The 11,515-nt window shown below is 36.6% G+C and overlaps 1 protein-coding gene across 10 annotated transcripts in view; it reads left to right on the forward strand.

Moving 5' to 3' along the window:
• Nucleotides 1-10,971, forward strand: part of osbp (oxysterol binding protein) — a 24,526-nt gene extending 13,555 nt beyond the window's left edge. For 4 of the 10 annotated variants that reach the window (XM_039685540.2, XM_089131980.1, XM_089131978.1 and 1 more), the window contains exons 11-19: nucleotides 17-137; nucleotides 1,366-1,469; nucleotides 1,746-1,841; nucleotides 2,006-2,193; nucleotides 3,505-3,755; nucleotides 3,862-3,900; nucleotides 5,084-5,131; nucleotides 6,786-6,824; nucleotides 8,833-10,971. In XM_039685540.2, the coding sequence (XP_039541474.2) occupies nucleotides 17-137; nucleotides 1,366-1,469; nucleotides 1,746-1,841; nucleotides 2,006-2,193; nucleotides 3,505-3,755; nucleotides 3,862-3,900; nucleotides 5,084-5,131; nucleotides 6,786-6,824; nucleotides 8,833-8,975 (1,029 nt within the window). In that variant the 3' untranslated portion in view covers nucleotides 8,976-10,971. The remainder of the gene's footprint in view (nucleotides 1-16; nucleotides 138-1,365; nucleotides 1,470-1,745; nucleotides 1,842-2,005; nucleotides 2,194-3,504; nucleotides 3,756-3,861; nucleotides 3,901-5,083; nucleotides 5,132-6,785; nucleotides 6,825-8,832) is intronic. The other 6 variants (XM_039685566.2, XM_089131982.1, XM_089131981.1 and 3 more) reach the window with 5 other exon arrangements.
• The last annotated feature ends 544 nt before the right edge of the window (nucleotides 10,972-11,515 follow it).

An 11,515-nucleotide genomic window follows, 5' to 3' on the forward strand; every position in this document is an offset into this window, starting at 1 on the left:
GTTCTTCTTCCTTCAGGTAAGCCATCACCCTCCGGCTGCGGCTCATCATGCAATCTCCGAGCGAGGCTGGACCCTGAGACAGGAGATTGCCCTGGCCAGCAAGTTCAGGGGCAAATATCTCTCCATCATGCCCCTGGGTAACTATTTGTGCCGTTTTAGACCTTATCACCACGTTCAAGTTTTAGAGTAGCATATCAGGTTTCATTTAACAGGGGAGAGTTTTTCTCACTAGTTCTTTTTCTTAAAAACAAACGTTTTATAACAGGGTGTCCGCGGGGTGGTAAAAACTATTAAAAGGTAGTAAATGAAATTAGATAAAATTAAGGGCATTAAAAAGTAGTAAACGTTGGACACTTCATGGTTTCAACAATCGCAGAGGCTAACAGACTCCGACGATGAATGACAAATAGAGCCCGACCGATAAAGGATTTTGAAGGCCGATACCGATACAAATATTTGTTGATTTTAAAATCCGATATTCCGATATATCGACTGATTTTTTTTTTTTTTTTTTTTTTTCGGAAACGCACAACAAAACATTAACAGATTTCCCTAACATTAGTTATTTGTAGTTATTTATGAGTTTTAACCAAAATAATATGATAATGCATTTTAAAAAGAAACTTGTTTATTTGATTGTCACAACAGAACAGACGGATGATAGTGGCATTAGTTAGCTTTGTGGTTAGCTAGTCTATGATGAGCCATAATTTAGTATGGATTACATCATAGTGCAAATTGTAAAACATACATTTTCTATAACTGTCACGCGCTATTAAAGAAATACTTCAGTCACATTGTCAGAAGTTAAAAGGACAGTCAGCCGATTACACTGTAACAACGTACAGTAATTATGCTAGCTAATTCCGCTTTACTCTCGGCTTATTTAACAGCAGCGAAACTGGACATGATAGTCACTAATTTTGTCATGCTTATTTGAGTTCAGAGAACTGATGGAGATGTTCTTTTAATTGTTATTCAAGCAATGTATGTCTCGTGACCAACTCAACGAGTGTTGCCAACAGGGACGTGTAGAGTGCCCTCTGGTGGACAAACTATACAACTCCAACTCTCATGACATGCTTCAAGCGTGTTTCGTCCGTTTTTATTTTATTTTTGGAATATTCATTTATCCGCCATTAAAACTGCCGATACCGATAGTTTGGAAAATGCCTAATACCGGCCTGCCGATATATCGGTTTGTCTCTAATGACAAAATAACCATAAAAAATGTATACACTATAGTGTGCCATTTGGGACACAAGTGCATTTGAAAAGATGCATATTTGAATGTCTTATGCTTGAATATATGTCTTCAAGCAAGAGTTGGTGAGCTTGTTTTGAATTGCTTGTATGTTTCTCCAGGTTCTATTCATTGCATCTTTGAGAAGAGTAACCATCACTACAGCTGGAAGAAAGTCACAACCACAGTTCACAATATAATCGTCGGGAAACTCTGGATAGATCAGGTTGGGAACACAGTCTACTTATTTATGCATTATATATTTTAATATTCTGTGACCACCAGGCTGGTTTGTATGTCTGTTACAACATCAACTGATGGTTTTGTCAGTGGATAATAATGATTATGTACATAAATCATCATATTCAGCCACTGGCCACCCTGTTTTGTTTTTTTGTGCATGTATATTTTTATTATACAATTGTTGCTCTTAAATTGCAATATCTATAGTGTGGCATTTCATTTTATGCATAAACTCAGTTGTGTCCTTCTCTCCATTTAGTCAGGAGAAATAGACGTTGTGAACCACAAAACAGGCGACCGCTGTCATCTCAAATTCGCCCCGTACAGCTACTTCTCCAGAGACGTGGCCAGGAAGGTGAGTCAGCCTCTTCGTTCTCCCAGAATGCAGACGTGTCAGTTTTGTACCCTTTCATTCGTCACCCTCTCTAAAATTTTCATGTTTTTTTTTTTGCCCGTTACATCCTTCTCTAATTTTATTTCTGCTTTCACGTCCTTCTCGTTCAATGCCTCTCTCTGTAGGTCACGGGGGTTGTGACGGATAAAGATGGGAAAGCGCACTTCGTTCTGTCTGGGACGTGGGACGAGAAGATGGAGTACTCTCGTGTGATGCAGAGCAGCAGAGGCGGGGAGAACGGTGCCGAAGGACGACAGAAAACCGTCTATCAGACGCTCAAAGCCAAAGAGCTGTGGAAGAAGACGCCGCTGCCGTAAGACATTCCCAAACACGTGCAATTAAAACAATCCTCTGTTGAGCTCATTTGTCCCTACTTTTCTTGAAACAAAAAGTGAGGCACTAATGATGGTGCAAATTCATAAACTTTAAATGCTTTTAAAAGTATAGCCACATGATGTAAAAAAAATGTTAACTGGATTTTAGTGTGAAATCACTTTTGTGCCATTAATGCATAAACCCTAAACATGACTCTGTGGCTCAAATACTATACACATTTAACAGAACAATAATTATTTATTTATAATATATATAAAATATTATATATATATATATATATATATATATATATATATAATTATTTGATTTTTATTATAACTATTTATATAAGTTTAAATAAAAATATACTGTATTTCCCATATCAATTTTCAAATAAATAAGACTCTTGTGTAATTTTACAGTACAGTAGAATTGCAACTGTAACATTTCAAATAATAAAATACAAATAATATGAATTATTATTATTATTATTATTATTACAACAAAATCAAATTTAAAGAAAAAACTAGTTTTGATTGCATGCATGTAAATGCTTTTATACAAGTATAAGCTTTACCTTTCTGCCTTAAAATCCATAAAAAATTGCCCCCATTCACTTCTATTGTCTCACACTAACCTCATTTTTTTTTCTTCAAATTTTTTAAACATTATGCCTGACAGTTGTGCTTAAAGGTGCAGTGTGTGATTTTTAGCGTCATCTAGTGGTGAGGTTGCAAATTGCAACCAGCAAAAGTTACGATGCCCGACAGGAAAAGATGTCGTCATCTGAGACGGCAGAGAGTAGCCAGTTAAGCAACTAGGTTTATTTACAAAGATAAATTAAAAAAATAGGTTACTTTATTATTCAGTAAAACCCTGTTATTGCGAATATTACTTGTTCATCATTGTGTCAGTGTTTTATTCGCTGACTTTAGCTAGCTTCTTTGTACGAAGAAACTGTAGAGCAGTTTGTCCGTTTAGGGCTCCTGTAGAAACATGTCGGCGCAAAATAGTAAAAACATAACGGTTCATTATACAAGGTCCTTATACACCACTGAAAACATAGCTATGAATTTTATACTGCATTTCTGTCTACAGATCCTCCTAAATAGTTTTGAGCACGCATTATTCCTTTAACGAATATTAATTATTATACATGGCTGGACTTCCAAAGTAACATTGCCGTTGCTTAATTAATATTGGTGAGTAGTTGCAGCCTTGGCTTAGTATTTAGTGCATCGATTTATGATGCTCAAGATTGAATTCAGCTCTCTCATTTCTTCTCTCTCCCTCTCTACTGTGAATGCAGGGATGGAGCTGAAAACATGTACTACTTCTCAACACTGGCGTTGACGTTGAACGAGCCAGAGGAGGGCGTGGCCCCCACGGACAGCAGGAGGCGTCCGGACCAGCGTCTGATGGAGCAGGGCCGCTGGGAGGAGGCCAACGCTGAGAAACAGCGGCTGGAGGAGAAGCAGCGCACCGTCCGCCGAGAGAGAGAGCGAGAGGCCAACTGCTCCGCCAGCCCCTCCGAAGAGGGCAAGGAGCCAGCAGACGGGGGTAAAGTATCCCTTTATTTGTCCTTCCACACGTCTCTCCTGGTTTCTCCCGCCGTCTCGGCGTCTCTCGTTCACTCCCGTGTGACTGTCTCTGTCTTTCCCTCAAGCTCTCATTGAGGACTCAATATCTGACTCGCCACTAAAAAGCAAGTACTCCTGTTCTACTTCGTTTTCCCTGTATCTTTTCTCTTGTTAATTGTCGTCTTCTGGATTTTCTCCCATCTCACACAAACACGCACTGTAATGGTGCTTTTTTTGCACATTATTAAAGTGGTAGTTCACCTAAAGATGAGTATTTTGTCATCTTGTTCCAAATACGTATGACCTTTTTCTTTCTTCCGTGGAGATTTTCCATGTAAACATTTTTGTTATTTAGTATCAATAATGAATTGAATTAGGTTTTGGTTTTTATATATTATTTAAAAAAAAATGTATCTTTATTTTCCTTTTTAGTTTTTTTTTTTCATTTTTATTTAAGTTTTTTTTAGGGCTTTACAAAAATTTCATTGCGATTAATCACATCCAAAATAAAAGCCTGTGTTTACATAATATATTTGTGTGTGCTGTATATAATTATTTTGTATATATAAATACCTATGCATGCATGTGTATATATTTAAGAAATATTTATGCTTAAATTCTGTATATATATATATATATATATATATATATATACATAATCTATATTATATAAATATAAATATTTTATATATGAATAACACATTTTCTTAAATATATACATGCATGTGTGTGTGTGTATTTATATATACAAAATAATTATATACAGCACACACAAATATATTATGTAAACACAGACTTTTATTTTGGATGCGATTAATCGCAATTAATTTTTGCACAGCCCTAGTTTTTTTATTTGAGGTTTATTTTAGTTAATTTTATTTAGTTTAGTTATATTTAGTAAATTGGTTATTTTAGTAAATTATTTGTAATTTAGTACTTCCTAAGTGAAATATGTAAATTACAAGTTATTTTTTACACTATCAGTTAGCCTTATTTTATTTTAATTAACATAGAAAAAAATTACAATTTTTGTTAATGAAAACTAGTGACAACTAACTAGTTTTTAATACATTTTTCTTTAAAAATGTACTCTCGCGTATAAAAGAAGAGGTCATACATGTATGAAGCGACATGAGGGTGAGTAAGTGATGACAGGATTTTTATCTGAGTGAACTATTCCTTTAATAGGAGCACTTCCCGCCTCCATTATGCCATTCACTCATTGTATTCTTTCTTTTTTTGTTGTTTTTGTCTTAATTTGCATCCCCTTTTTTAATTTTCGGCTGCTCGTCTCTCAACTCTGATCAGCTGAAGAAGTCGAGATTGCCAGTGAGCCCTCTGAGACCACTTACAAAAGCAAGTACCATCCCATCCCTCTCCCTAATCAATCTGTTTGTCACGTTTATCATCCATTTATCTTCCATCTGTCTGTCCCTCCATCAGCTGACATGGATGAAACTTTCTCCGATCTTTCGCTCTCAAGCAAGTAGCAGAATCAACACGAGCCACAGCTGCGTAGTGTCGTTTAGGCTGTTTTCGCACTTAGTGCGATTGCTTAGTTTTGTTTGAATTTCTTTCTTTGCATCATGAATATTTAAAGGGGCCTGTTATGCTTTAGTGTGTGGGTCTGAAAAGTTATTCTCTGTATCAGTCGTACTGTTTCTGAACTCTCTGAAACACCTCCATTGTAGTCTTGAGTCTCAACACGTCACAATATTCCTCATTTAAATAATTCCCACTCAAGACCTGCGCAAAAAAATAGGGCGAGGCCTGGTTGAGTTAGTGGTTATGGTAACGGGCCTGAAGTGCTTGATTAATCACAATACACTGTTCCAGCCGACCAATCAGAGCACAGTGTGCTTTTTCAGAAGGAAGGGCTTCATAGAGACATGAACTAAACCGAGCTTTACTGACGGACTGGGAAGAGAGGAGCCGCAACATGTGAAAAATAATGTGTTTTGAACATTTAAGCATGAAAACTTATTCTGCTAGAGCCCAAAAATAAAATAGCATAATAGGTCATAATGAAACCAGTTCCATGATGCAAACATTTAAAGGAGTAGTTCACTTTTCAAAAAACTTTTGCTGATAATTTACTCACCCCCATGTCATCCAAGATGTCCATGTCATTCTTTCTTCAGTCGAAAAGAAATGAAGGTTTTTGATGAAAACATTCCAGCATTTTTCTCCATATAATGGACTTCAATGGGAACCAAATGGTTCAAGGTCCAAAAGACAGTTTCATTGCAAACTGTTCAAAGGGCTTTAAACGATTCCAGACAATGAATAAAAGTCTGATCAAGCGAAACGATCGCTCATTTAAAAAAAAAAAGTTTAAGTTTTATAAGCTCAAATGCTCGCCTTGCTCTGTTCTGTGACGCACGTTCGTGACTCTCCTATTCAAACTCGTTTATCAAAAAGGACAAATTTTTTTCTGAGTCAATTCATTCGTTTCGTTCGTATTATTCGTTGTAATATTTGTTTATTTTGATGAACGAGTTCGAACAGGAGAGTCACGAACGTGCATCACAGAACAGAGCAAGGCGAGCATTTCAACTTTTTTTTTTAAATGAGCGATCGTTTCGCTTGATAAGACCCTTAGTCATCGTCTGGTGTCGTTTAAAGCCCTTTGAACAGTTTGCACTGAAACTGTCTTTTGGACCTTGAACCGTTTGGTTCCCATTGAAGTCCATTATATGGAGAAAAATCCTGGAATGTTTTCATCAAAAACCTTAATTTCTTTTCGACTGAAGAAAGAAAGACATGGACATATTGGATGACATGGGGGTGAGTAAATTATCAACAAAAGTTTTTTCAAAAGTGAACTACTCCAACTTCCATTAGAGGGCAGTGTAAGTGCATAAATTGCAGCAGAATAGACCAAAGCAACATTCAGTGTTGAAGCTCATTCCCCATTAATCTTCATCTCTTCAGTTCACTCCTCCAGTGCATGCTAACATGTCTCTCACTCCTCTTCTCTTTGCCTGCATCCCTCCATCTTCAACTTCAGCTGAAACACTGCACGGCTCGCATCCGCCGGCGTACTCAAGCAAGTACCACACAGTTCACGTAGATCCTTCACAGTTTGTTAGAGCTGCATGTTTAAAGGGGTCAGATCATACACTTCTTTAAAATTGATGTTTTGTAAAAAAAAAAATTGGCCCCAAAAACATTCATGATCAATATTTCTTCATGACCCGTAAAATTAAAACCCTTTTTTGTTGTTGCTAACACAAGAACCAATATATTCAAATGATCCGTTTAATTATTACAAACACAAGGTTTATACACTGATAAACTGTATCATCTCATAAAACAGCACACATTACACACCCATATCATCTCACACACATTGTAAAATGGCAGTGGTGTGGTCAGACTTTGGCCATTGGTGAGCACTGTCTCACGTTCTGCTCTTTCTCGCTCTAGTGGAGGGTCCTTTTGGAGCTCCGGTCAAAAGCAAGTAACATCCACCCAAACCCCTCCAGCCCCTCCATCTCTCACCTCGACTAGAGCTGGGCGGTGGCGGTGTGATCCCGCAGGACACGGGAGTGGGAAAATGTTTATTTTAATTAAACATTAATGTTATATTCTTATGTAGTTATATTCTTATAACTGTTAATTTATGCATATATAACAGAATTTATTTTATTTGTATTTATATATTAAAAAATACAGAAATATATTACATTTGTGTGTATATATATATATATATAGACAAATATTATATTTAAAATATAAAAAGTTATATGTATATATTAAGGCAGAAACTTACAATTATTTTGATAATCGATTAATCTGTCGATTATTTGTTTCGATTAATCGGAGGAAAAATTATACATTAATTAAGTATAAATAATTATACATTAAAATTAGGGCTGTCAAACAATTAATCGCGATTAATTGCATCCAAAATAAAAGTTTGTTAACATAAAATATGTGGGTGCACTGTGTATAATTATTTTGTGTATAATAATAATTATATTATTTATATATAAAATAATTACGTTTATATATTATATAAATCTATACACAATATATACGTGAAAATATTTCTTAAATATATACATGCATGTGTGTTTATTTTTATATATATATATATATATATATATATATATATATATATATATATAAAATAATTATACACAGTACACCCACATGTATTATGTAAACACAAAATTTTATTTTGGATGCGATTAATCATGATTAAACGTTTGACAGCCCTAATTAAAATGTATTTAATTAATAAAAAATATACAAATAGTACTTCAGAGCATTTGAGTAAAAAAAAAATAATATTATCTTTATCTTTTTTTACTCAATGTATATGGACAAATATTACATGTAAAATATATTATAATTGTTTTTATAAAAAAGAAAAAAGTGTGTGTATATATACATATACATACATACACACAAAAAATATTTTATTTATTTATACATGCCTAAATAAATAAAATCCTTTGTGTGTATATATATATATGTGTGTGTGTGTGTGTGTATATATATATATACAACTATATAAACTATATAACTAATATTATCATATATTCTACATGTAATATTTGTCCATATAGTTTTTCTCTATAATGAAGTATGCTTAATTGGTAAAGTATATTATAGGATTGTGCATAAATGAGCATTACATGATAATGTAATATATAAACATTTTTCTGTGCAATGTCCATAAAAAATGATATATCCTACAATTGCTATAAGATCAAATTGTACTGCATAACTTGAACAATGACATAATTAGTTGGTCACACCGCCCACCTCTAAACTCCACCACTATGTGTTTCCCTCTTCGCTTGACTTCTTCCTCTTCTGTTGACCATGTGTTTTTCTTAGCAGCCTGTTGTGTGACCGTAGAGTGCGAGATGTGTTGAATCAGAAATTTTAGGCGATCGTGTGTGTTTAGACCTGATAGTTTACTCAACATGTCTTGAAATAGTTTCTAATAGGCGTCTGTTCTGTAGTAAAGGGTGCGAGTTACTCAACAAGTCTTTAATTAAGTGTCTGTTTGTTTGCTTTTGTATGTCCGTGTGTTCGACCAGGCGGTCATCAGGACAACTACAAGGCGATGTGGTTCGAGCGACGCGTCGACCCCGTGACGGCAGAGCCCACGCACATCTACACAGGGGGATATTGGGAGGCCAAGGAGCAGGGCAGCTGGGACTCCTGCCCGGATATCTTCTGATCCCAATCACGCACAAGCCCCACGACACCCTCACTTCCCCCTCGCCCAGAAAAACTAACTAACGAAAGCTCAGTCCGCTGCCCCATACCCTTCTCTCTCCGTATTGTACATCAAGACACACGTTTGGCCAGCCGTGCTGCACTCAGTGGACAATAAGGGACACCCGAACGGTTCGGGAACGCTCTCCCAACACCATCCACTGTGTGTCGCTCTGGATTCCTCGTGGTCACGGGGAGCATTAGAAAAACACCCCTGTCCCGCTCCGCACGTCTTCCTCAGGCTGTGGACGTCACCCTTCTTAACCATCCCGGGCATACGAGGCCTGTTTGCTCGTGTGTGTGAATTAGTGAATGTGTGAGTTTAGAGAAGCGCCGTAGTGCTCATTTGCTTGTGTGGGAGACGTAGTTTAAGAGCTCGCCTCGGTTTGTGGATTTGAAAGAACTAGTTGGCATAAAATATGAAAGATCTGTCACTGCAAACACCAAAAACACATGATACAAGTATCATGAACGCGATTCGACGTCTTCTGAATCTGGTACTGGCACACTAATTGGCTTTATGCGCAGCTGCACTACTTCCGCCATCTACTTGTTTCCTGTCTGCCATTATTGGACAAACTGATTAATCCAGGTGTGTCTGATTATTGTTGTTGTCGTGACTAAGTCAGTTTGTCCAATAATGGCAGACAGGAAACAAGTAGATGGCGGAAGTAGTGCTGCTGTGCATAAAGCCCATTGTGACGCAAGAACCCGTGGCGTTCGGAGGAAGTGAGCGTTTTGTTTTTAAAGGAGCTTTGGCTCAAGGGAGGATTCTCATTGAATAGCGATGTAAATTTCAGTCGTGTTACTTGAAATAATCAAATATAAGTCATATGCATCACTTTTATGGTGCGTTTGAGTCGTCATTTTGACAGCCTACGAACTGTTTTACAGAAAAAAATCAGCAAAATATGTAATTTTGAGCAACCCGAGTGCGAGTAGATGATGTAGTTTTCATCATTTTCGCATGAACTATTCCTTTGAAATCAATCACGCTTGAATCGTCCTCATTTGAAGCCGAGGGCTCCGTCAGCGTCGTTCTGATGTTTTACTTAAACTGACAAATGAGTTGCTCAATGTAGCCAGAGGACCACAGTGCACTGTCGCTGTGATGTTGTGTACACGACTCCCTTTCGGCCTGCTCACAGATGCATTATGGGTCCATGGTGAAGGAAAACAGTGTCCACAAACTGAGGCGTGTGTGAGAGTGTTTTTCAAATGGGCGTGTGAGGTCGAGGGAGAACTCTCAAACTACTGTCTGTGTGTGTGTGTGTGTGTGTGTGATCATGAGTAACGTATTTGGGGTTGTATATTCCAGTGAAACAAAAAAGAAACTTTTTTATTTTCAAGTGTACTTAAACACACACGTGTGGGGGAAAACAGCAAGAATAATGCAGAAACATTGCAGATATTTGTGTATATATATATCACATAATGAAGTACAATATTCATACTAATAATTCTTCTAATGCTGAGACTGACAGCTAGATTTATAATTATGACGGTAATTTTGATGTAGTTTGAGGGTTCAACACAATTTGTTTGACTTTTTATCTGTTGTTGTTTTTTTTTTGTTTTTTTTTTGACATGGGAATTGGGATGACAATTCGTTCGTGAATGGATCCAGACTAATGGAAATTTTATATATATACATCTATCCCATCATCGTCCGTTAAAACTACAGTTTCAATACGAGTTTGTTTCTATTTTCTTTGTTTGCAGTCTCTTTTTATTTGTACAACTGTCGTCATTTGATTTTTTTTTTTTCTTTGACTGTCATTCCTGATGGTTTGGTTCTTCGTTGTCCTGTCCGTGTTGTCCCTCTCTTGGCCTCTGATCGGTGTATTACGGCCCAGAATCGCTCTCGACTGTCGTCATGGTGCAGATTATGATGATGATGATGATGATGATGATAATAAAAGCTGGTTTGAAAAGGAAACTGTCAAACACACAACATTCTGTCGCGCCTGTCATTGTGAAGCGTCCTTTGTATAAGATTCTTGCCGATCAAGAATGCCAGTAAGTTTCGGGTTCCTGACGCCACCCGTTTTCACAGAAATCTCACGAGAATTCGTACGAATTTTACGAGGTGGCAATAATTCGTATGACCTCACTCGTACGAATTAGTACGTTTTTGCTGAATTGTACATATTTTACGAATTGGCCAATTCGTATGAATTCGTACGAATGACCTACCCCTGACCCCGCCCCTAAACCTACCCATCACGTGGGTTTGGACAAATCGTATGAATTCGTACGAGTGAGGTTGTATGTATTAGTACGAATTAGCCACTTTTTAATCACTTTTTTTTAACTTTTAATCACGTTTTTCTATAGTACTTCATTGGTTAAATATGGATAGATATTCATTAGTTTATGTTTTGCCTTGAGAAATGTGTACACTAAGAAGTATTCTTCTATAAATTAGTGAATTATATGGATTTGTACCGTACCAATGGAAAACTGCATAGATATTCAAATGGAATTCCACCCATATTTTCT

Source organism: Pimephales promelas, chromosome 6 (assembly GCF_988280905.1).
Source record: "Pimephales promelas chromosome 6, fPimPro1.hap1.1, whole genome shotgun sequence".
Taxonomy (NCBI): domain Eukaryota; kingdom Metazoa; phylum Chordata; class Actinopteri; order Cypriniformes; family Leuciscidae; genus Pimephales; species Pimephales promelas.